This window comes from Serinus canaria, chromosome 3 (genome assembly GCF_022539315.1).
Source record: "Serinus canaria isolate serCan28SL12 chromosome 3, serCan2020, whole genome shotgun sequence".
NCBI classification, from domain to species: Eukaryota; Metazoa; Chordata; class Aves; order Passeriformes; family Fringillidae; genus Serinus; species Serinus canaria.
The window spans coordinates 102,911,111-102,936,201 of record NC_066316.1 but is presented as its reverse complement, the minus strand read 5'-3'; the positions used below and the strand labels follow the sequence as shown (position 1 = coordinate 102,936,201).

At 46.1% G+C, this 25,091-nt stretch overlaps 1 protein-coding gene and 1 long non-coding RNA gene across 4 annotated transcripts in view; both read left to right on the top strand.

Annotated features, from left to right (window-relative positions):
- Positions 1 to 8,103: 8,103 nt before the first annotated feature.
- On the top strand, positions 8,104 to 16,714 carry OSR1 (odd-skipped related transcription factor 1). 3 transcript variants are annotated; one of them, XM_009095516.4, is made up of 4 exons: positions 8,104 to 8,147; positions 8,816 to 8,875; positions 14,168 to 14,860; positions 15,400 to 16,714. In XM_009095516.4, exons 3-4 carry the CDS (start codon positions 14,214 to 14,216, stop codon positions 15,533 to 15,535), a joined length of 783 nt encoding a protein of 260 aa, XP_009093764.1. In that variant the 5' UTR covers positions 8,104 to 8,147; positions 8,816 to 8,875; positions 14,168 to 14,213; the 3' UTR covers positions 15,536 to 16,714. The 3 variants fall into 3 exon arrangements, with proteins under 3 accessions (XP_009093764.1, XP_030091118.1, XP_030091119.1); XM_030235258.2 differs by lacking the exon at positions 8,104 to 8,147 and adding an exon at positions 8,509 to 8,672; XM_030235259.2 differs by lacking the exon at positions 8,104 to 8,147 and having other exon boundaries at positions 8,767 to 8,875.
- Positions 16,715 to 18,388: 1,674 nt separating this feature from the next.
- Positions 18,389 to 25,091, top strand: part of LOC127059406 (uncharacterized) — a 37,798-nt gene continuing 31,095 nt past the window's right edge. Inside the window, exon 1 of the long non-coding RNA XR_007777161.1 lies at positions 18,389 to 18,697. This is a non-coding gene — a long non-coding RNA (uncharacterized LOC127059406). The remainder of the gene's footprint in view (positions 18,698 to 25,091) is intronic.

Below are 25,091 nucleotides of genomic sequence, written 5' to 3'. Positions count from 1 at the left end.
CTGTGGGTTATTTCAGCTGCTGTGAACAGGAAAACACCGAGTTCAGCAGGAGCTGTCGGAGAGGGGCAGCACGAGGAGGCGTTCGGCCAGCAGGTGGCGAGTTTTCTTCAGGATTGCACTTCCAAAAGCAGATTTTTTTTTTTTTTTTTTTTTTTTTTATGGTCCTGTCTCTTGTTCAGTGATGCCCTGACTGTGCTATTCCTACGGCTTTAAACGCAAAAGCCTATCTCAAAATAACCTTAAAGGCCTGACCTCAAACCACGAATAGCAGGAAGTTCTGAGTTAGGGTTGAAACTCTGTCACTACTTAATCTTCCCCTTGGGCCAGTGTATTGCAGCTAATTTGGTATTTAGGATCACCTGATGGCACAAAGCCCCCCCTGGTAGGTGACCTTTGTCTCTAACACTTCAACATGACTGCGTATGACAGAAAATTGTCTTTCCAACTTGACTCTTAACTTCCTTTGCTTTTGTGACTTTTAGTTGGCCCCTCAGGTTTATTTCCATGTAGTTTCAAAGGGAAGTTATATCGTTTTTGAAAGTCAACACTAAAAAAACAAAAAACCCTAAAAAAACCTCTTTTTTCCCTATAGTACTGGTATATATTTAGTAACTGCTAAAAACAGGAAAACCATTGTGAGTGATTATACAACTGAAATTCTGATTTCATATATATTATCCTAAATAAACATCATTTTAGGGTTGTTCTAAATAATGAAATTCTCACCAGATCAATATTTCTACATACTTTAGCCAGACACAAGTCCTGTATTATTAAAACCAACATTTTTTCTTAAAATAACACCTTTCCACTGAGCAAAAGCCAAGAAATTGGATCTGCAGTGACACAATACTATAGTTGTTAGATATTAATGTCACTGAAGTCAATCATAAAAAATCATATGATTTTCTGTGGCAGAACGAACACTTGAACTCTGTGGCTGCTTCAGTGTCGTGCAGTCATGTCAGCAGTGTACATATGGCTAAGGACCAACTGGCCTCTGGCAATCATCATTTTACAGAAGAGAGAGGGCACAGATGTGGTTTAGAGGATCAAGGACTGATGCAATTGAATTTAAAATGCCCCTGTCCCCTGCAGAGAGCAGGCCATTGTGCCTGCCCGAAGAACTGGTCAATGAGCTTACAGCCAAGGGAGTGGGCAGCAGAGCTGGGACCAGCAGCCATGGACTACACATTTGTTTGGAGCAAGGAAGGTGATCCCAGTGCATGAACAGCTCAGTCTTGTAGTGAATTCCCATCACTCTACAGGACATGAAGTACTGGCAGTTTCAAATATTTGCTGAAAGAGTGGAGGACCCAAATGTGTTTTTAAAGTTGACTCCCATTGGTTACTGAGCCAGGTTCTGCCCTCCCTGGATGTCTTTCCAAGGTTCAGGCTCAGGATATTTAAACCACCCACATTTCTGAGCTTTAGGCTGTGATTCTGCAGACCTGACCCAGCAGATCTGCCCCTGGGGCCTGTCCAGGACTGTGGAGAAAGTTTGCACAAGATCTTCTCATTCTTCAGCACCTCTTCTCCCTGTTTGCAGTGCCAGACAGGCATGGCAGCTGTTGTGCCACAGGCATGGAAAGCTCACAGCTCTTGGCAGATGGTTAGAGCTCTGTGGCACAGGTGATGGTCCATTCACCCCTCATACCTCTGACATGGATTGAATGTACCTCTGGGCTCCAGCGTCCAGTCTGTTGGCATGAGGAGATAAGAGTGTTGGCAATTGACTGAACTCAGAGCCTTGTTTCATTGCATACCTATGCAGAGGACAAGGCCAAAACAAGATCCCAAATAATTAGGATGTAAATTGTGGAGCCCTGTCAATTAGTTTTGTTATCTCTAGTTCTGCTAATCCCAAAGGAGATGCTGAACTGCTGCCATGAAATGTTGCTATAATTAAACTAGGAGAAGCTTTTCTAAACCCTTCTGGTGCAGAAAATGTTTCATTTTTTTCATTTGTAACAAGCTTGTTGTCACATAGTTGTATGACCTATCAGCTACTGCAGATATTTACTTCATTAAGTTCTGAAGATAAAGCCTGATAAAAATGTAGAAATTTAAAAGACATATACCCATCCCCTAACTTTCAGGCTATGAATTGAGATAACTAAAACAAGGACCACTGGATCTGTGTATGCACCAGCATACAGTCAATGAAAAAAAAAGGAAAGGTTTCTCTAAAATGACCTCAACAGGAAGTTCCCTGCTTTCAGGAAGTGCTGGATCCACTGGAGGTTACTAGCCCAATGACACTGTGATGAAATCCCTCCATGGAAGATAAATCTTGTGGAATCCAGTCCTGTGATAGACAGACCATAGCATGTAAATGTTGTCTTTATTCACTGAAATTTATGGAGTCCTCTTTTAAGTGTTAACAATAGTAAATATAAGCCTTATCAAGTTCCATATCATTCAAAAAAATGTAAAAGTTTAAAGGTCACTGATATTTTTTGATTCAGTATAGATGTCCTCCACTCCCATTGCTCATCCTGTAATGCTGTCTGTGTCAGTATTTCTCTGTACCTACATATACATACTAAGGTTCTTCCCTTTCCCAGTGTATATGTATTTATGTGTATGCACATGTAACTCTTATTTCATACGTATCTTTTAATACTACCTAGAAGTAACAGGTTGAAGACTGAGAGATTGCTCTTGGTGATCCTTTTTCCTAGACAAACCAGAGCTGGATGGTTGGAGGATACCCCTACTGAGTTTTCAGGCTAGCAGAAATGTATATTTTATAGCAGTAGAGAAAGGATTTCCCTTTAAAACATGTGGCATAGGCATAATCCCCAGCAAAATGATGTGATGTCCAGGCTTCGCTGGCATTCCACTTCAGGGTCCCAATTCACACTGGTCTTTGTCTCACAGGCCCCTTTGGAACTCATGTCACCAAAGCCTCCAGTTCCTCTGGGATCATTAAATCCTTACTCAGTTTCCAGCAGATATGGGAATTGTATATGAGCAAATGTAATGTACACAAATCATTCCAGCCACCCTTGTATTAAATGAACTTTTTTAAGAAGCTGCTTTTGACCTGATAGAACATAATGGTTTCAAGGGAACCATATAGCCATTACAATCCATCATATAAATGAATACTTAGGGACACCTAAATCCAAAGATTATTTGTCTGTTGTACATAGACTTGCTTAGAGGAGGCTGGAGGATAGACCTCTCAAATCTGCAGTGAAAACATCTGTACTTTTACAAAATTTTCCTTAAAAATGAGCATATACAAAATCTTTCTCAAAAATGAGCATACACAAAAGTCTTTCTCAGATTTCAAAATGATCAGTTCATTTTGAATCAAAGTTACCCCCAGCATCAAATTACATTTTGGATGTATTGCTAATAAATTATTGGTTTAGAAAAGCAAAGGATTTCAGAATGATAAAGAGTATTTTACATGACCTGTTCTGATTGCAGACCCTGGTTTCTCTATAACCTGGTGGTTTTTCATGTGTTATTAATTACTGTGTACTGTACTCCTTTAACAACTATGGCAGATACTGTAAAGCTGAGGAAAAGCAAGTGATATAAAATCCAAAAATGTTCTGCAAACACTGCTTTTGCTTCCTTTTGTTGCTCTCTCGCAATGTAAAAACAGATAAATGGTTTCCTCTTTCAAATACAACAAAAAGAAATGACTCCTGGGAGGAGCCCTAGGATGCCAAGTTTGAGCCTGGATTGAATTTTTATGACCACTGTAAAAACTCCTGAAAATAGGAAATTATAATGGAAATGCTGACTCTCGCTGCACCAGTGTGAGCAGCACCACCACGGCATTATTAGTGATCTAAGGGGGCTGGAAGTTAAAGTGGAATCATTTACACAACCCACTTCACACCGCTTTGCAAACAAGGGGTGTGTGGGGCGGGGGACTTGTGGTGGGGGGGATCTTGTGCTTAATTAGTTGCTTGCAAAATCCATTGTGATTCTTGAAGAAGACAAATCCCCTATCGCTCTATTCCGTGCCATGGATTTTCTTTCCTACTCCGCAGAAGTTGCTAGCAGAGGGCTGTCCCCGCCGGCTGCGCGGGGCGCGGGGGGGGCAGCCGGGGCTTGCGCGCCCGCGGATCTCTCCCCCGCCGCAGTAACTCCCTAGAGAAGGGCGGTAATACATTAAAGCGCCGTGTTACATCTCAGCATCGCAATCAAGCAAGAACGATTTCTCCCTCCTTAACAAAATGGAGATGTTCCAAAGTTTGGCATTTATTTTCAGGGAGCCCTAGAAGTTTGAAAAAAACCGCAAAAAATTCCAAAGCTAGCAGAACAGCGTTATATCCATCTCTGCACCGATTTTCTTTTTGAGGGATGGAGGCTGGAGCTGCTATTTGAAGAGCGTTTACTCGCACCGCGGGAGCAGTTTCCACCCGAGTTGTTTGCCCCTATTCTTCCCTTTCTTGTCATTAGCAGCTATTAAAATGCTAAGGCTACAAGGAACCTGAGGAGAGAACTGTGGTCGGGAGGGAGAGGGGGATCAGTTTGGGAAAGGGGGTGCGGGAGCTCCCGCGCTGCCTGCGGGCCGCGCCCGGCGCCCACGGCCACCCGCATTCCCGGCCACGCTCCGCGCTCGGCCCCCGAGAGCCCGTGGCCTTCCCTGCCCCTTTCTGACTCTCCCTTTTCAACTCAGTGCGGGCCGTTCCAGGGAGGGCAGAGTCCACACGCTATAATCCTTCACTGCGACCATCAGCAAAATCGGAGGAAGAGGAGAAACCAGGCAAAGCGAAGAAAAGCAGAACATATATATATACACATACAGATGTATATGTATCCCCGGTGCCACAGATAACGGGGGCGTTCCACCTTGCCCGGGGAGGCGTGAGGACAAGGAGAGCAATCCTGAGTGCACTTGTGCCTGCTCTCCCCTGCGTGTCTGCCGCCGGGACTGCTCCATCCTCCCGGTGAAGTTCCGCAACCTCCGCCGAGCGCTGCCGGCTGCTCGGTCCTGCTCCTGCTTCCTTTCCCGGGAGTGTCGGGAGCTGCAAGGCTGCCGACCGGAGGGCAGCCTTTGCCCAGCCATCCCCCACCCACCGCCTCTACGTTCGCCAGACTCCGGGGGCGATGGAGCCCCTGGACTCGCCGAGCACACGAACCTCCCCCTGCTCCTCCGGAGCCGCTGCTCCCCCCAGCCCCAGCGGCGGATGATGCTTCGCGAGTAGCACAGTTGTTTCTTCTCAGTAAAAGAATTTTAAGGGACAAGCGCAGTTCCCCGGTGGGCAGAAAGTCCCACGGAAGCAAAAGGGAGTTTTATCCTGGCCATGGCCACGGAATGGGGCAGGGAATCGTTTTTCTTGCAAAGGTTAAGTGGGTGAAGTTTGGTATTCCAGCTGCAGCAGGGAAGAGGAACATCAGCCAGTGTAACCCTCTCCCAGCACGCGTGTAGGTGCATCCAGGGATGACCGGCATCCAGTGGAGCGTGACCCAGAGGAGGCGCGATCCCCAGTGCCCGCAGCGCGCAGGGCTAGCCCTTGAACCCAGAACTCCTTAGAGAGGAGGTGACAAGCGCAACAGGCTCCCAACGGGAGCGATGGGGAATTGCCCTCGGATGTTCTCCCCCTGTCCCCTGAGTCTGCTCCGCAAGGGTCATTGAGCCGCTCCCCCGGTTCGGGCGCCAGCGCCGGCACCGACGGCACCGGAGCGAGGTGGCCGCGCCCGACGGCGACTCCGGCGCTGTGGGGCTCAGTGGGCAGGCAGTCCCGGTGTGCTGAGTCCGGGATGCTGCTCCCCGAAAACGGGGTGCATAGAACTGGGGGCCTTTGACTTGCAGCTACAAGGGGCAGGATAGGGACGGGGATGATTTTGGGAAGGGGATACAGGTGGGAAACAGGAATGGGGGCTCCGGTCTCTCCAGTCATCCCACAGGTTTCTCTTGCAACGAATTGGGTTTCGCTGTCACGTCTAAATCCTACAAACGTGGCTAGCTTTGGGAGCAGATGCCTTCACTTTACACAATTCTCTTGAAGTCGTAACATTCCTAATCGACAGCAGATCTTCGCTGCGGAAAAGCGCAGCATATTCCCTGCGTGTTGGAGTGGTTTTGTTCCCCGTTCCCCGTATTAGGTTCCCCACCGCTGTAAGTTGACATAATGCAAATTAGCAAGGGACATAATAAAAATCCATTCGAGTATAAAGGTTTTGGAACAACATACGCTTCATAACTTAAAAGCCATATATTTAAAACAAATGCACTTAACAAGACAGTTAACCTGAAACTTCAGTTCTATCGCCAGTGGGTTGACAAGTCCAAATATTTTTATTTTTTACCAAATACGTAAATATTAGACGACACATTATCCAGGCAGCTTGCAGCTACAGCTTCCAGGAATATTCTAGAATAGATTTGTCAATGATCTGCTTTGATTATAAACTACTTTCGCGTGGGAATAATTTTTTGTGTCTCCCTCCCCCGTAGACAATGAGATCATTTACTGCCACGCACTTCGATGTTTAAGTGTTTATTTCAGAATGATGGGGTTTGTACCTGGAAATGCATTTTTTTTTTCTCTCAAAAGCAGCACGTGCAGGTATCGTAGATGGTTTTGTGTTTACCTTCTCAGCTAATCCTCTATTTCTCTAAAGAGAATTGCGACTTTTGTTTTATTAGTGCATGCACCCACCCTCAGCTATAACAAGATTTTTCCTATTGGGAAAGATACATCTCCAGCTGGAGGAGCCTATCTGCGGTGTGTATCTTGGTCTGGGGACACTTGGGAATCTTAAATTCGTATTCAGACAACTGAACTTAAACTATACTTGAAAATACAAACTTATTCAAAGAATACAGTTTACAGCACCGGGCACCGGATCCCATTCTCGACAGGAATGAAAATACGAGGTTTAGGGGTTTGGATTTTGAGGGTTTTCCCTTTTTGCTTTTTTTTTTTTTTTTTTTTTTTCGCTTGGGGGGACGTTTTGTATGTTTGTTTCTTGTGGTGTTTTTTTTTTTTTTTTTTTGGGGGGGGGGTTTGAGTGTGTGAGGGTTATAATAAAGAAAGAGAGAAAATAACAACACGAAACGCTAGAGAACTGAAGAAGAACTGGGAAAGTCTTTGCTTCCCCTCTGCCTCATAAAAACGCCACTCTTTTCCAAAAAACGGGAACGAAAATCTCTTCGCCTGCCTGGAGTAGAGTGCAATGGACCCCAAATTGTTCATAAAAATAAAGAGGACTTGAGGTTGAAACGGCAGGGCTAGGCTTGCTTCGCCACGCTACTGTCATGCTCATGAGCATTTATTCTGCAGGATGATAACGTAGTGTTTTCTTGTTGCTGTTTTGTTGATTTCGATTTTATTTGTTTGCTTATTTTTCCTTCGGAGATGGTGAAAAAAAAAAAAGGTGTAATAACAGGAGTGTAATGAACAATAAAAAGACACATGCGTGTCCCTGAGCACGGTACCGTGTTATCCTGACTGATCTGTCTTCGCTCGCGTATTATATTACCCTGGCTTCTCGGGACAATGTAATATACCCAAGCAATTTTCTCCCCTTCCCGGATCTAAAGGAGTGTGAATGGATGGATGAATAGAAAAACAAATAACTGAGGAGATTACGGCCTCAGGATTAATTATAAAGCACGTTTAACCTTTTTCTTTCGAGGGTTATTTTGCTTTTCCTGTGTCGCCCGGCCAGTCGCCTCCGGACGTAAGCAAAGCTTTGCGGCTCCCTATCCACGGGGAACCCGCGGAGTTTCGCACGCCGTGGAACCCCTCCGCGGAGCGGGGAGAGACCCTCCCGGCCCGTGGGAGGAAAGACAGGAGGAAGGCACCCAGGTCAGGGGCGCTGGGGCGGAAAGTGGGGATCAGGAGGGATGATGGGACGGGCGGAGGAAGCGTCCTCCCGGGGGTGGACCCCTCACAGGTAAGCGGTTCCCGGGATCCTCTCTGAGGATCTTCTCAGAGAGGCAGAACAACTTGCGATCCCTAAATCCACCCAGCGGTAGCAGATCCCTCCCTCCATCCTCCCCCCCACTTTTTCATCCTTTCTGCCTTTGTCCCCCTCCCGCCCTCTGGGCAGGTCCCGGTGAGTCCGGTCCCGCGGCTCTGCCCGGCGGGGAGGGGGCGCAGCGCGGAGGCGGGAGCGGCGCGGTTCGGCGCGGTTCGGCGCGGTTCGGCGCGGTTCGCAGCCCTGAGGTGCCGAACGCAGCGGCGGGGCCGGATAGGCGCAAGCAGCGCTGCCGCGCAGCGGCGCCGGGGGAGCGTCCCGAATCCGCGGAGCTGAGCGAGGAACCCGCGGGCCCCGGGAGGACGCTCCGCCGGGAGACCCTGGGGAGATGCTCCGGGAGAGGCTGCGGGAGCGGGGAGGGGGAGAGAGAAGAGAGGTTTGGGGACTGCGAGCCCCGAGCTGCTGTGCCTCCCGGAGAAGAGGGTTGAAAAGTTGGTTCTTCCCAGCCAGAAACTTTCTCCCCGCGTGCGCATGCCCGGAGTGCGGTGGGAGGTTGAGGGGGGAGCTGGGAGGGGGGGTTGAAATAAGGAGGAGGCAGGAGGGAAGGGATCGGTTCAGTCTGAGCGCGACTGCTCCCGGGCGCGTTCGCACTCCAGCGCACGCAGCCGGCTCCGGGAGCGGGAGCAGGGAGAGCACCTCCGGCCCCGCCGGCCGGAGCACCTGGACACCTGGCCCCGCTCGGATCTGCCTGTACCCGCTGGAGGAGCAGTGGGGTGGGTGGGGTGAGCTGTGCCCCCCAGGGCCAGCACAGACACTGACCTAGCCCAACCTCCGTTTTTCTTTTTCTTTTTTTTTTTTCACTTTTTTTCCCTTTTTTTCCCTTTTTTTTTTTTTTTCCATTATTTTATTTTACCAGCTCCAATTTAGCCCAGGATCTTTTAACTGCTGCCAGCGGTGGAGCACAGATCGGGATTAGGTAAATAAAAAGAACAACTCATTTTGTTTGGTTTTGTTTTGCCAAGCCTCGGGGGTTGGGGATATCGATTTAAACACTTCCTTTACTCTAACTCTTTCTTTCTTTGCCCCCATCCCCTCCCACAATCCGCTGGATGGTGCAGAAGCGTGAATATTGTGGTTCACGTGAGGGGGACTGTTCTCTTTGGGGCGGGCGAAGGGCTGGGGTAAGCCTTCACATGGGTCTCGGATATTTTGATGCTATTTAAATATTTGTCCTCCTCTTTCAAAGTTCTGTCTCCCCCCTTGCGGAGAAGCAGTGTTTCAAACCCGAGCTAAAAATGACACATACGAGCAAAACAGAAGCCTTCATGTCCTTTACGGCCTTGAACTTCCAGCTTTTCTCCTTTCTATTATTGGCATTTCTTTCCACTTCTTTCTCTTCTTTCTTTATTTCTGAGACGTTTCTTCTTTTCTTTTTTTCCTTTTTTTTGCAACTCCAGTGTTTTAGGATCCGAAAAGCCTTCTCTCTTTCTTCCCAAGGCCATAACAGAAATGAGCCTGATGTTTATATTTGTCTGATCGAAACAAGTTCAGCGCAGGAGAGACTAAGTTTCTCTCGAGACCGAGCCCATAAAGTGTCAGTGCAAAGCCGAGTATTAGAGTTTGGTTGTTATAGTTGGCTTTTGGCGGGGAAACTATAAAAATAGAGAATTTTGGGGATTATTGTAGCGCCGCAGGAATTGTTGATAGATCGTGAGCCAAGCAGGAGGGTCCCGGACAGGTGCACCGTAGGTCCAGTTCAGTAAGTCCAGAGTCAGCTGAGAAAGAGGCCCGACCCCACTGCAACGCTGGGCCCGGGGTCCCGGGGCTGCCGCTCCGCGGCCGAGCCCCGCTGCGGGCCCGGCCCCGGGGATGCTCGCGGTGCCCTGGCTGCCCCCGGGGCTGTCACCGCAAAGCCTCGCCCCTGCCCGCGGCTCTGCGTGCTGTGGCCGTGGGAAGCGAGGAGTGCAGAGGCAAGAAATCCTCCCTGCGGCCGGAGGAGAGGAAGGACCATGTATTCCTGGGCAGGGGAGGCACCGGGTATTTCTCTAGGGAGAAAGCGAGGGCGAATGTTTTGCTGGTGGCTTTTCAACACCCGAGGGGATTGCAAAAGCTCACACACACAATACCCCAAACCTGCCTAAGAGCTTGTGCGGGGAGAAGGTGAGGAGCTGGCCCCTGCGGCCGTCCCGCGCAGCCACCCACGCCCGCCGCGGGCCGCGCTCCCGCCGTGGCCCCGCAGCCGCTGTCCCCCGGGGGCCGAGCTCGGGAATCTCTGCTGTTCTGGGTAAAGGCTGCCCCGGGCAGTGTAGCCATGGCTGGTGCACTCGTTATTCTTTATTATTATTATTTGAGAGACTAAAGCCCATCTCGTTCACCCGCGCTCGCAGTGGTGGTCTGGGGAGACTTGTCAACACCGATTTCGTGATAAAATGTGAATGATGATTTTATAAGGATTGAGCGGAGATATCCAAGGCACACGCTGACTGAGTCCTTCCAGTCCTCATTAATGTTAGTAATTAACTCTTTCACGCTCAATTAGCCCCAAATAAACCTGCTTTAATAGATTCTGCACACTTCATTAATACTTTGAATAAATCTGTGTTGAGCAATGCATTTTATTCCTCAAGAGCACCACGCTCGAAAAATGCGGAGCGAAAGGGCAGTTTTGTTCCCTTTCCACTTAGTTTCCCAAATACAGATAACTTGCGAGCTCCGTTTCTCCACTTTAACTTTAGGAAGGGAAATTTTCTTCCCCACAAAGGAGACAAAATAAATAACCGACCTGGTGGCAAAATGCTGCACACCGATGCGTGCAGCCGAAAGGACAGGGCTACCAGACTTGAAAAAATTCAGGCAAAACTGGGGAACTTTTTTTTACGGAAGAACCTGATTGCTGTAGTTTGTCGCAAGAATGCATCATTTTATGCCCGCTACTTTATCATGTTTGTAAAAATAAGCAACGTTCTCAGGGTAATTTACCTCCTCCATTCTTCCATGTGGAACTAATTAGCAAACCTCATTATTTATGAGTCAGGTATTTAATGTAACAAATATCCCTTTCAAAGGATACATCGGAAATTGATAATTCAATGTAGAAAGGAAAAATACCGACTAGTCACAAGATTACTTAAAAATCAATTTAATTTCGCCTCTTGCTGAGCTACCAGCAGAAAACCGGGTACATTTTTTTTTTCTGGCGTACAGAGTAGGTAGAATTTAATCTGGATGGTTAACATTGAAATGGTCTTAAAACAGTGGCAACTGGACAATAGCATTACCGTATCTTCACTCAGGGCAAAGGGTAAAAAAACTGGAGACAGATGTAGACTTTCAAGTTTATGATCCTATTTTGCAGGGTAAATTTATCTTGGCATGAGTGGGTTTTGTTTCAGTCAGAACACAAGTGTTTTGTTCTTAATTACTCACCGAGCTACTCTCTGTTAAAAAAGAAAACCCCGTACAGTTTTATTGCAATGGGGGAATTCAAGCGGAGAACTCGCGGGGTCTTCTTCTGTTAAAAAAAAAAAAAAAAAAAAAAAAGAAGACCTGATAACGATCTGTTTACATGAAGCAGAATTAAAGGTGGAGGTGACACCGAAATCAAAGCAACGTTGATCTCTCTGCGGGCAAGTGGGAGACCAGAGAGCTACTACACTGTGAAACGCATTCACTTTGATGTCCCGAAGTGAGGGGACATTATGAAATAGCCTGCTCTTCATCCATATTTTTGACTATTACGGTCGTACAGAGCAAAAGTGTAGCTTACATTTCTGGAAAAGTGCCAAAAAACTTGTAGTAGCATGAACAGTCTGCTCCCACCTCCTCTTTTCTTATTATTTTCTTCCTTTTTTCTTCTCTTTTTCTTTTATTCCCTTGATGCCTGTTACTTTTTCATCCTTTTTAGGATTTTTTTTTTTTTTTAATTTAACAGACCTTCTCTAGCAAAGACCAAAAAACTGTGGGCATAAGGGATGGTATTATGACCTGACTGCATTTCTCCTTGGTTTGTGCCTTGCTCTTTATTGGGAAAATAGAAAAAAAATTTTTAAAATGTTTTCAAGAGAGAATTTACCCATATTGATGAAGTAGATTTCTGCTTATATATTTCATATTAAGTGCTTTCTAGGAAGACAAAGAAAGAAAGAGGGATAAACTTCATTTGTAGTAGTCTGCTTCATGTTTGAGAGATCTAGAGCTACCTAGACAGGGAAATGGACACAGGCCATAGTGATGGACAGAAACAGACATTTTCAGGTACCCAGATGAGAGGACAAGAGTGTTTTCTGTGCACTTTGTCCTTGGGGTACCAGCTGAGGCATTTGTGCTGTGATGTGGACATGCTTAGTGTATAGGCAGCACTAACTAAATAAAAGTATATCCCCAGTAGAGGAACAAAACAGTCTGGTTGGTTCAACAGCCCTAAATAGTTCAGCCAAAAAAAAAAAAAAACCCTGAAAAAACATCCAACCACAAAAACCCCCACCAAAACAAAACAAAAAAAAGAGAAAAGGAAGGAGAACAGAGAATATAATGTGTGCATTTTTCAATCAGTCACTATCAGAAATGTATCCAATTGAAAACCAAAAAATGTCACAATCTCTTATTCTGGGTCATTGCAGTGGAATTCCTCTAAGGTTTGAGTCTCTCTTCCTGCTGCTGATTTATGTAAAGCAAAGTGAAAGGTGGGCCTGGAGTATAGAGCTGCTCAGAGTAAGCTTCTCCCTCTCACACCCTCCCAGCCGCAGCTCCTCTTTCCAGGCAACAGCACACATATAAATCAGATTTGTTTCCCTGGTCTTTAGACCTCTTCCACCAGCAGTTTCCACACCCCCAGACTTCCAGCTCAGAGGGACAATTACTGCTCTGCTGTGTTTTGCTGCCTCTGTTTCTCCAAAGGGGCTTTACTCTTCACATGGGGATGAACTCTAATCTGAATGCTGCCAGGACCCTACTGGAGTCCCCTGTGGGGATCTTGTGGGGGGAACCTGCCGTGACCCAGCAGGATCCCAGTCAGGATGTTACTCTGTGGATCCTATGGGAACACTGCAGCAAACACGTGGGGATTCTGGCAGCAAATAGCCCCACTGAAGGCAAATCCCAGAGCTCACTGGGGGGAAAGTGGGTATAAGCTAAAGACTGTGGAGTAAGGAGGAGGCTCTCTGGGCTGAAGGGATATGATTCTTCCAAAAGCCATGGGTGCTCTCTCACACCCACAAAGGGAGGAAGCTGTGTCCCCACCAACAACCCTCGGGAGGCATCTCCTGCCAAATGGTTGACAGCAGCCAGGGCTCAATTTTCAGACTGGGCCAGATGTGCCTCAATGCTGCTGCCTTGTAGCATTTTCCCCCCCGTCTTGTGGGGTGGGACATGTAGGGATCTGGCCCAGAAGAGAGGCTAGGGGCTTGGCAGGACCCTGAAACCCAGACCAAAGTGGTGGCACCCAGCCCAGGGAAGGGCTGAGGCCCTGCAGCTGCTGGTCTGTGTGCCCCATGGGAAGGGTCTCACCAGCCCTCATCTTTTAGCCTTTTGAAGGGCTCTAATTAAGCAATTGCTTAGATTAGAGTGTGGGCTTGAAGCCAGGCACTTCTCCTTGGGAAGAGCAAATAACATTTCAGGTTTGTCACCCAAATTCAGCATTTTCCTACTTCTTTTTGCAGTAAACAAAAGGAAGGACTTTGGCAGGTATTTTCCCCAAAATTATTTTATTTTTCTGAAAGAGGGAGAGCATGCAGTTCTGAGCATCCAAGTGCCTCTATCATCTCAGAGGCTTGGCTGAGGTCAGACCACAGGGAGTGAGTGACTCAGGAGCAGCGAGCTCCGCACCCTTCCCTGTGTCACCTCCAGAGTCAGGGCTAAATGCAGCTTCTCTGGACAGATGTAGTGGGCAGTATCTCACTATTTTCCAAAGGCTGAGGTCACCTAGGAAGAGATTTTTAAATTACTGGGAGATGACTGAGCTTTTTGGGCCAAAAATGGCATCTCAGCTGTCCCCCTGTTCAAGATCATTGGAAGTCTGCACAGCAGGGGATGCTGCTGAGAAGTGAATGATTGTGGATGCAGTACAACAATTGTGTGCAAGAGAGAGATGGGGAGAGGGAGAATCTGGGGATGCACTCCCAGCAAAGACCTGGTGAGGCCTCTCTAATTCCAAGGCAACCTCTTCCTATGGCTTTGGAGAGGGATATTAATTAGGGGTGAGGTAAGGTGCGATGGTTTTAATGTAAATCTACTTCTTCCTCTTCCCTCCCTCCCCATCTTTATTTTCCAGATATTTTCCTCCCCTGTTCCGAAGATCCTCCTCCTGAGCGGCCACCATGGGAAGTAAAACCCTGCCGGCCCCAGTGCCCATCCATCCTTCCCTGCAGCTTACCAACTACTCCTTCCTGCAAGCATTCAACGGGCTGCCCGCCGTGCCCTCTGACCACCTCTCCAACCTCTATGGCTTCAGTGCCCTGCACGCCGTGCACCTGCACCAGTGGACTCTGGGCTACCCGGCCATGCATCTGCCCCGCTCCTCCTTCTCCAAAGTGCCCGGCGTCTCCAGCCTGGTGGATGCACGGTTCCAGCTGCCCACCTTCCCGCTCTTCCCACATGTCATCCAGCCCAAGCAAGAGGCTGCCAACATGACCCTCAAAGCCAAACCCCGCTTTGACTTTGCCAATTTAGCAGTGGCTGCCACACAAGAGGACCACTCTAAACTGGGACAGGCAGACAGTCAGGGCTCACCAGCAGGGCTGGGGTCTTTGCTTGAGGTGACTAAACTCTCTCCTGAAAAGAAACCCACGCGGGGAAGGTTACCGTCCAAAACCAAGAAGGAGTTTGTGTGTAAATTCTGTGGCAGGCACTTCACCAAGTCCTACAACCTTTTGATCCATGAAAGAACCCACACCGACGAACGGCCCTACACATGTGATATTTGTCACAAGGCTTTCAGAAGACAGGATCACCTGAGGGATCACAGGTAACTATTTTTCTTTTCCTGTTTTTTTTCCCTTGTGTACTTGTACTCTTCCAGTTACTAATCCACACTCAAGATTTATATATGAAATGTTAAGTTCCAATCCAACCAAGAGTGTTCCCTGTAGTTTTATCTCTGCCCACTGTTGGTGGAAGAGCCCAGGTAACTCACAGTGGAAGACATACCTCACTCACTCAATAAATACAACTTTCACAACCTACTTTTTACTTCTACAGATGTTTTCACCCTCCATTTGCATCATGCGTCCTCTGCCTCTATGATCACTCAGAAGTGTCATGAGGACACACAGTCTGGTAAACCCAAAGTAAAAGAGAAGTTTTTTATCCCTAAGAAGGGCACCCTATAACCCTCTGATGCCCCCCTCTCTTGCACACATGCATACCAACAATTGCCCAAGAACCCCACTCCAGCATTCTCAATCTCAGCAGCAGGTCTAAGAAACATCCAGCCCGTTCTCCCTCAGCTCACTGCTGAGTTTAGGCCTGTTATTTCTGACATGTCAATTGTTTTTCTCTCTCTAGATATATCCATTCTAAAGAAAAGCCTTTTAAGTGTCAAGAATGCGGGAAAGGATTTTGCCAGTCCAGAACACTAGCGGTCCACAAGACACTGCACACGCAAGTAAAGGAACTGAAACCTGCCAAAATTAAGTGTTGAATCTCCATCTTCTATGAACTTTTCCTCCCCTTCAGACTTTACACCAAAACTAGAGCAGAAACAAAACTTTCAGGATGGGAGCACTGGACTTTATGCTTTGTTTTTGTTTCTACTTTAAAAAGGGCAAAATCTGCACCCCTTCAATTTCCCTGTCCAAGCAATTCACTTCCTAAGTTGTGGGTGAAAAGATTATTTTGAATTTAAAATATATGTGAATGATGCAGAGAGTGCTACCTGACTTGTGTGGCTTTGATAAACTTTATGCCAAAAGGTGGTGCTCACGTGTTGGACAGGAATCTCTTTAAAACCAAACAAAAACCCACAAGACACCCCCGACCAACCCTGCCCCCACCCAAAAAAAACCCAAAAAACCAACCAAAATCGTAGCTTCCAAAAGTATTACTTAAGAAAATCCAAACTCTTATTTTATACTTTTTTTTTGACTGTATAAAGCTTTTTATTTTTACACTTCAGGAAATACAAAGAATTCCAGAAGACAATTAAGAACTGAAAAACAGTGGTTTCTCGTCACAGCACCATTAAGAAAAGGAGAGGGGCAACTTGCAAATCTCATTTGCTAGTTTGTTTTCAGAAATGAAGAAAATTAATGTTTGGAAATGACCTAAGTCTCTCAAGTGGGGAGTCCTATCATGCGTTAGAAAATGCATCGAGATCTCAGACCCATGGGTTCCTGGTGTTGGGACAGATCAGTGTTCATGGGACATGGAGAACTGTTTTATTACCTTGTGGTCTAGTGTGCTGTGAGGAAGTTTGTAACTTCTGGACTTATTTAAAAAACCCAGAGGAAAGAAAGATGGCAATACGTCAAACTGACGGTATGCACAACGTGGTTTTAGTGGTACTTAAAGTCTTCGTGTGTCCTGGTGCGAGAGAACAAATCTCAACTTGAGAGCATATTTTTTTAAATGCTGGCTTTCTGAACAGTGTATTCAAACTAAGAGACATTCCAATAAGTTCTGTTTATTAAAAAAAAAAAAAAAAGATGTATGGCTGTTTGGCACTTTATGCTGATTATTGGTAATTGACATTTATCACTGGATTGTGTGTGGTTTTTAAGTATTAAAATAAATTGTTATTTTACAGGCAAGTCTGCATGGAATACATATGTGTTCATTTTGTTTCTGATCTCTGATCTCTTCCCTGGTAAATCCTCTTTGTCAATATTCAGAACTTATTTATTTTTTGATTTTTTTTCCTCAGTCATTTCCTCAGTGGTTGTTTCTACTGCCCTACAAACCTTAGAAAGTAGTCTGGTTTTTTTTTATGCATTAGCTTTCCCTCTCCTAATTTTCCTTTTCTTCCCTTTTTCTTTTTTTTTTTCTTTTCCTTTTTTTTTTTTTTCTTTTAATGCTGACAAAAATAAACATCTGCGGAGAGTCCAATAATTTTGCCGCTAGTGAAGAAAAAAAATCGTCTTGGGTAACTAAATCGTGGGTATTAGCTGATAAGATTAGGTGTCAGAAGTGTTATAAAACAAATCAGATGAGTAATGGGTGAACTGTTGCTGCTTTCGGTGCCTGGAGGCGCTGCGGGGAGAGACGCCTTCGCACCCCCATTCCCGCGTGTGTCAGGAGAGGGCATTTTTCAGTCACATCTTCGGCCGGTTCCGCGCTGATTGGGGCGGCCTTTGATTCCCGGCAGCTGTCTTAGATCAGAGATGTTTATTCCACTGCGAAACCTCTTTGGATCGAGACGGGGGAGAGCGCTCCGCGCTGGGGCATCCGCTGGAGCCTTTGAAGGGATTCTTGCCGCCGTCCTTTCTCGTCTTCTCGGCAAACCCTAAACCTTCCTCCTCCCGTCACAAGTCAGTGCCCCCGCGATAAGAAAAGCCTCTTTTTTTCGCAAATTAGCGACGCGCCAGAGGTGACCTCGGAGCTGCCCAGCGGCTCCTGCGCGGCCGCGGCGCGGATGCTCGGCCGGAGCGCGGATGTTCACCGAGCCAGCCCCTCGGCCCAGGGCTGCTCCTTTCGCCTTACCCCCTGCTACTTTTAGTAATTATTTCTTTATTTGGTCAAAGAATCCTATCAAGGACAGGAAAAAAGGTGCGTTTCTAACTCATTTAGTGTAAGGGGAGGGGGGAGAAACCTCTCTCCCACTCTTATTTATTAGACACCCATTCCAGCGCACCGTAACTAATGAAAAGGAGCTTGCAGGACGGGCTGCGGACCCACCTCCAACGTGGGAAGGCCCTCGGGGAGCTCGGGATGCGAAGTGCCGCCGGTGCCTGCATCCAGCTCCGCGGACTGGGAGCATGGGCAGAGCTTAAAGTCAGCTTGCTTCGGCTTTGCTTTGGCTTTGCTTCCCACCCGTCACTCCCTTCTCACGCGGCGAGAAGACTTTTGGTTTTGGCATCTGAAAAGCAGCCAGTGAGGGGTGCGGGGTGAAGTCCGCAGTAACCTGCAGGCAGCCGGGGCCGGCCCTGCGTGGGAGGAGGGCGGGACGAGCGCGGAGCCCTGCGCGCCGCTCCGCCGGCATCTCCTGCGCGGAGCCCGGCTGGAGCGAGGAGCATCCGCCGCGGCGCTGGTTCCGCGCAGCAGAGCCGGCCCGGGATGTTTGCTCGGCAGCTTTTCTCGGAGGCAATTAGAAGGTGTCGTCTCCCGCGCCTCTCCCCGGTCCTCCGTGGGGTTTAGAGGGATTGCCTTGCACAAACCCGGCAGGAGCGGCGGCCTTTCCGCGGCGTGGGTCGCTGCCCCGCAGGAGCTCCATGGGACACGCCAGCCGCCCCCGGCGTGCCCCGCTGCCGGCCAGGGGCACGGCATCCCGCGCCGCGCCGAGGGCGGACCAGCAGCCCCGAGCATTGACACGGCGTTAAGGGCAGCCTGAAGGCTGGGTGGTTCATCCTCCTCTGTGCCCTTCTAAACGGAGAATCAGAGAGAAAATCCCCGATGGACTTCCCGTCCCTTTTGTGTCGCTCCTGGCACCAAGTAAGGGAACAAGGATGCACCGGGGTTCCTGTCGCCGAGCGAGAAAGTAAAGGGCACTGTTGCTCGGAACCAGGTTTTCAGGGGTCTTAACTACAAGGCAGAAACCGGAGTCGGGTCCACAGGGAGGGAGGAAGGGACTCAGGTCACTCTGCTGAGGCTTTCCCACGGTCTCTCCACCGTCTCCTTAACACCGGGAAACCGAAACACCCGTGGCGAGGTAAGAAACCGTGTCAGTAACTGGTTCCTGGGAACCATTAGAGCTGCGGGGTCGCAAAGGTGGAGAAACCACTCCTCCCATCTGGGCATGAGAAGCGTTTCATTTGAAAAGCTGAAGCTTGGTGATCTGACTGCCAAGAGTTTCTTAGGACCTGCATTTTTATGTACAATTAAAAAGAAAAAGAAAACCTCCAGAACTGACATGATTGGAAATACAGATGTATTAGAACTACGTGGGCATGCCGAGCACAGGATGCACATACAACCTCCCAATGCCACTTGTACTACACTTAAATATGTGTGTATTTCCTCCTCCCAGAAGGCCGCTTTTGCCCTGGTGCTAACAAAGGCTATCTATCTCGTCCTGCTCCCAGCTGCATGGGGGAACAGTTTGACTTTTCCCTCCTCCAGCGTTTTGAAATTTGCTAGGCAGTATCAGTTCAGTGATTCCAAGGAAAGCAAAGTAAAGATGAAATCATGAGTCAGAAGAGATAAGTTGTACTAGACCCCAAAATAAATGAAAGGAATTAGATGGGAAATGTGCCTTTTGAATCAGGATCACAATTTAAATGATTAATTGCCTTCTCTCTTTCTTTTTATTTTCTGTCTTTGCATGTGTTTTAATTTGACATTCATGCAGTGAACAAAACTTTCTTAGGCCTCCGTCTGCCAATCGAGAACTGATTCTGTTTTCACAGTTGCTTTAAATTTTGCATTCTCATCATAAAAACATCACTGAATGAGAGTTTGCAAGAGTAAAAAACCGGGCACCTGACTCTAGCTGCCCCTTCCTGCAAGATTTATAAGGAAAAACAGATTTTTATATTATAATTCTTTATTTTTAACCATTTCCAGTTACAGAAGGAAAACATAAAGATGTGTTGGCACATCTCTTGGTCTCTTTCCCCCCCTTTGCATTCCAGTCATTCTTTTTCTGCCCATAAACTGTTAGTACTCCACAAGAGCCTGATTCTGCACAGCCTACTAAGCTGTTTTTTTGTTAGATGCAGGAAGAAATCCTGTCAGATGGGGTCTTCAGTGTACATTCATGCAACAGAGCAAAAGCCTTTCTCAGAATGTGCACTGGAACAGCAAATAGTTACTTTTCAGCTGCAGATTGCATGTGCCTCTGAAAAGGGGACCACAAATCATTGGGTTTTTAAAGGTTCCGCATGAGTTGTATATTAATCCCAGTTTCCCTAGGGATGGATTAATCCCAGCTTCCCAGTTGTGTGGCTAGAGACAATGTAGATGGGGTTGGGGGCAGGGGAGAAGCGAGATGGGGAAAGGAGAGGGAAAATAAAAGATATATCACAGGAATACAAGGCCTAAGTGGCGAGGAGCCATAAGTAGTTTCAATACCTTTTCTACCTCTGTCACCACATGTAAGCTGAAGCAATTTAGGCTCCCTGTTTCAGTTTCTTCCTCTGTAAATTGGGGGTAATGCTGCTGATTTTGCTCCCAGGAGACTTGGCACACTCATGTAGAAACTCCCGCTCAACCCTCAGTAGTGAAAGGAGAAACTCCAATTCGTCTGAGGGCAACTGAAAGCAGGGACTGAGCTGGGTGATCTAACGGACTGTGGACGACAAATTTATACGCACGTGTAATTCTTTTCCAGCCTGGCAGTTTTGTTGAGAGATGGAGTCCTAGAGCCCAGTGTGCTTTTCTTCTCTACATTCCTATCTGGTGACTACACAGGAGGAATGGCATGGGCCAAATTCATCCCTGGTGGGGCTCCAATGACATCAGTCATCTTTATAGGAGTTTTTTGAATGAAGTCAATTCGGATTTACAAGGACCAAGTTTGGCCACAGCGATATTTAACAGCTCAGAGCACTGCAGCAGTGAATGAAGCTTCCCTTCCCTTAGGAAGAATCACTTCTCAGTCTGGGAGACACAAGCAAAGCCATTGACTTGTTTTGCACAAGTCAAGTTTACCTTATTTAAACTCAAGGAGTGGCTGAAGTGTGCTCAGCATCCAGCAGAACTTCAAAGAAACAGCAGCCTAGCTGCTCTGAAATGTTCCCAGCTTTTGATGGAGCTCTGCATTTGTCCACAGGCTCAGCACAGGTCCCCCCTGATCCCCAGCAGACCATGTGTCCATGGCAGAGGGCAGTGCCCAGCAGGAGCACCAGCAGGAGGCCTGTGAGCAAAGCAGTGGCTTCAGCGCAGGGCTGTGTCAGGCTGTTCCCCCTGCCCTTTATCAGACCTGGCTCTTCCAGGGTCCCTGTCACACTCAAATGTCTCTGCCCATTCCAGTTCACATCTCCCTCTAAGCTGCTTTCTGGGGCTGTAATTCCACTACCATTCCACCTGATGGTAAATCACTAAAAAGGGGCATTCTGACCTCCACCTGTGACTTGGCTGCTGGTGCTGACTCCCCCTAAACTTTACTCCTATACTTTACTGGAGTCTGACATTGCACCAAACATGTAGAAAAGTTTATAGCAGCATTATAGTTCCTGACTATATAGTGGCTATTCAAAAGTAAACCAACAATCTGATCAGTGTCAGTGATTACCAAAAGTTTGTCTACAGAGTTTGTCACAACTAATCTCTTAAATTATTTGCAAGGTCAGTTCATTTTGTTTTCTTATTGCATCTTCTAAGGAACAAGTCAATTTGAACAACTAGAGAACTGTACTGCTAAGTCTGAGTAGAAGAACATGTGCTCTGGTCATAAGAGGGACCTCAGCTCTTTCCCAAGGGATGAATGTCATGCCTCTTTTCCTGATTTCTAATGTGCCTTCTGTCTTTGCTAGATCTTTGAGTGATGGAAGTCACATCTAATTTTCAGTATTTCTTACATTATTTGTGTGTAATAAAGAAATCTGAGATTATGGACTTGTTCATCTCTTTTACATCAACTTGACTTTATTGAATCAAACAGAGCTATTCTAGTTTTACAGCTGAAGTTGTGAATTAGTAATGGTTTTGCTGCAGCCACAAAACCCATACTATTGAGACCGACTATCACTCTTTTGTCCACTTTTTATTTTCCTAAGTTTTATTTTACCACTTTGTCTTCTGTCCCTATGAGTCTATCTCATTTAGGAGAGAGAAAAAACCAGAAAGTGTCACTTACTTTTCAACAGGATATATCAACTTGTATTAGAGACTTGATAGGTTTTTCTGTTTTTCCTTCTTCAATCTTTATTTCTCAGGTAATATTGATTTTTTTAAAATTCACATTTCTAATACTTTCTCTCATCTTTTTTCTTCCTTTGTGTTGATAGAATTCATGTCCTGCCCATTTTAATCTGTGTTTCTGCCTTTTATTCAGGTCCATTTTAGTTTACCTACATGTTGCTGAAACTTTATAAGTTTCATAAATAAAAATAATTCCCCACAACACTGGATCTAATGCCTCTATTTAAATCTGACCTTTTTTTTTTTTTTTTTTTTGCTACCCTCTGCTCTTCTTCATCAAGCTCAAGTAAGTCTTCCAGAATGAAATTCACTACAAATATTTCTTCTTCCAAGTCTTGGAATTAATTCATCTCTGTATGGTCTTGCTTTCTTCACTTGCTCCAAACAACTTCATAATTCTCAGCCTTCTCTCATCATGACACTTTTTCTGGCCTTTTGGTCTCAAACTGGAACTGCTCAAATAATATTTTATGAGTGAATGATTAATCTATTTAAATTTTTTTTATCCTTTCAAGGATTGGCTAGACACAACATGGCTTTCTTCCAAATTTATCTAAAGATATTTCAGTTTATATATGTCTTGGAAATTCTTTTGAGGCTTGCTTATTATCTATTCATTCTCTAGGAGTTCAGTACTAGGCTAAAAAAAAGAAGTCTCAGGTATATTTTCAGAGAAGAGAGGAGAAAACTTCCCAGTTAGGAAATATAAAAATAGATAAAAACAGATCTCATCTAAAGTTATATGAGGTAGGAGAGGTCTGTGCTATTTTGGGAATGGCTCCATCTTGATCAGTATGTTCCTGACCCTACTGTCCTTCCTCACCTGCCCTGGCCCTCGAGGCTGGTCAGACACACGTCCAGAGGGCTGCACTGCATGGCAGAGAGCAGAGCAGGCTGTCAGCAATTCACAGCTGCAGGGGCTGTGGGACTCTTCCTCTTCTCAGGAAAAGTCTCTTTTCAGGCTCTTCCATCTCATATTAGTCGAACTCTCAAACCTCAAGAATAAAAATTCCCCATGTTTCTTCCCAAATTTACACAGACTTCTGAGGCCACCTCAGTGTTCCAGGCACAGCCACCTCTGTTCTGCACGTTTTCCTCTTTCCTGGATGTCTCTGCTGCGTGCAGAGAGCACCTGCAGCCTCATGCTGGTGCCTCTTCCAGTCTGACGTTCAGCTGGTCTCTCTGGGACCTGCTCAGGGGTTACTGTAGCTGGCCACACTGTCATGAGGGCTTGTGGATGAATTTTTTCTTGTGAGTTGCATTTTGTTGTAACTGAGTATGGTGATAGGACAGCTAATTGCACGCTTTTATTTTGGCTTTGGAATTGTTTGATCTGAACTTTAACAAAATTCTTTATTTTTTCCCAAGATGTTTTTTTTTTTTTTTTCACTTCAGATGGGAAATTTTGAATTATGAGTGAAACTCTATTGGCTACAGGCTGCCAGGTTCTTTTCCCTATCTCTTTGCACATGAGAAACTGGGTTTATGTAAGTGTTCTTGAAAGGGACACGAGAAATAGCATCATCTGTGCAGAAGGAGAAATCACAGACCATCAAGAATGTGCCACTTTCCATGTCTTCCCTTTGAACTGCCAGCTAATTCATTTGGTGCCTATTGTGTACTTATTTTTGTGCTCTCCCTTAAAATGCACTTTGCTTGGAAAATGACTTCTCTAACACTTTACAAACATCTCTGGCTTTCACCACCCCTCAAGTGCATTGCTGGATGTCTACTGAACATCCAGTGAATTGCTGGATACTTCTGGTATGCCAAATTTAGACTGTGTGGTGAAGGCTGCCCTGAACAACTCTGAGCAGAGTGTTGGCTGCTGGTCATAGCAACCAATAAATAATTAAGAAGCTGGATATTTGATGATACTTAAAGAAGGATGACTCACCCAGCCCTCTACTGTTGATTTCTTCATTAGCACAGACTTAGATCCAGGCCAAGAATTGGTTTTCCCTTATGCTTTTATTTGGTGACCACTTGGATGTGGCTTAGGAAACAGTTAGTGTCTCTCCAGCAGTTGGGAAATGTTTATTTCCAGCTGTTTATTTCCCTCAATGGATTAATAAGTCTATGTCAAAGTGCTGCAAAAATGAAAACTCGATTTTCAAAATGGAGAAGGAAGAAAATTCACAGAGACACAGTGTTTTCATCAAACTCCCTTTTTTCTGAACCTCAATGTTTAAATGAGTGGTCCAGTTTCCTTGGCTTTCCAATGTACCTAATCAAGCATATAAACCATATGAAGGGTAGCAAAAGTAATTCCCTCCACTGGAGAGAACAGAAGGGGAAACCAGATAGAGCTGTTAATATTCTGGAACAGAACCTTTCCACTGGACTGGTAACAGCTCGATTATCACATTATGGAAACAACACTGAGTTCCTGCAAAGATTTCACTCAGTATAAAACAGTCAGCAAGAAGGACTCAGTGATTCGTTCCTTTTACTCAGAAACTGTGATCCACAAAGCCTCCTTGTCTTTTCCTCTGGCACAAAGTTTAAGTCTTAAATAGAGCTTCAGACTTTTGGTCTTGTTTACTGATGTCTTGTATTCCTTACCAGGTGTTTTTTTTTTTTTCTTCTGAGTTTGGGAGAAATATCTATTATACAATTATCATGATTTTAGTAAGACAGGCATTTTATCCCTGGGTGGATGGAACCTAGTGTCCTGTTCTCCTGGGTGCAGGAGACTTCTAAATTCCCTTCAACAGCAATCTTGCAAAAGCAGAATGAGCACGGATAAAGCTGATCATAAGGACAAAGCTCTCATTACCACTGACACTCCTGTGAGAGCAATGAGATGCATCAGGAGGGACTGAATGGTGAATGAGAGAATAAGCCCCTCTTCTGGGCAATTCCATGGCCAAACAAAGAAGCAGAAATGATGGGTACAAGTCTGTCTGGCCCTGGCATGTTTCTCAGACCAATTCCTGCCACTGTGGACAATATGGAAGAAAAAGATCAAGAGAGGCTTGACTAAATCTGGAGGTGTGAAGAGGGATTTGAAAGTCAGAATTCCAAAGCCAAACTTCTAAAATTAACATACAAGCACCAAACTCATGGTGTCCCAATTTTCAGAGGTACAAAATGCCAGAAAGTCCCAACTAAAGTCTTTGCTGGCCGCAAGTGTTTAGCATTCACAGCAATGATTTTGGAACTTAAATTCATGATTGTTGGTTTCAGTAGAGTACCCAGTTTATAAATCACTCCTTGCATTTGGACCAGTGTTTGGAGCC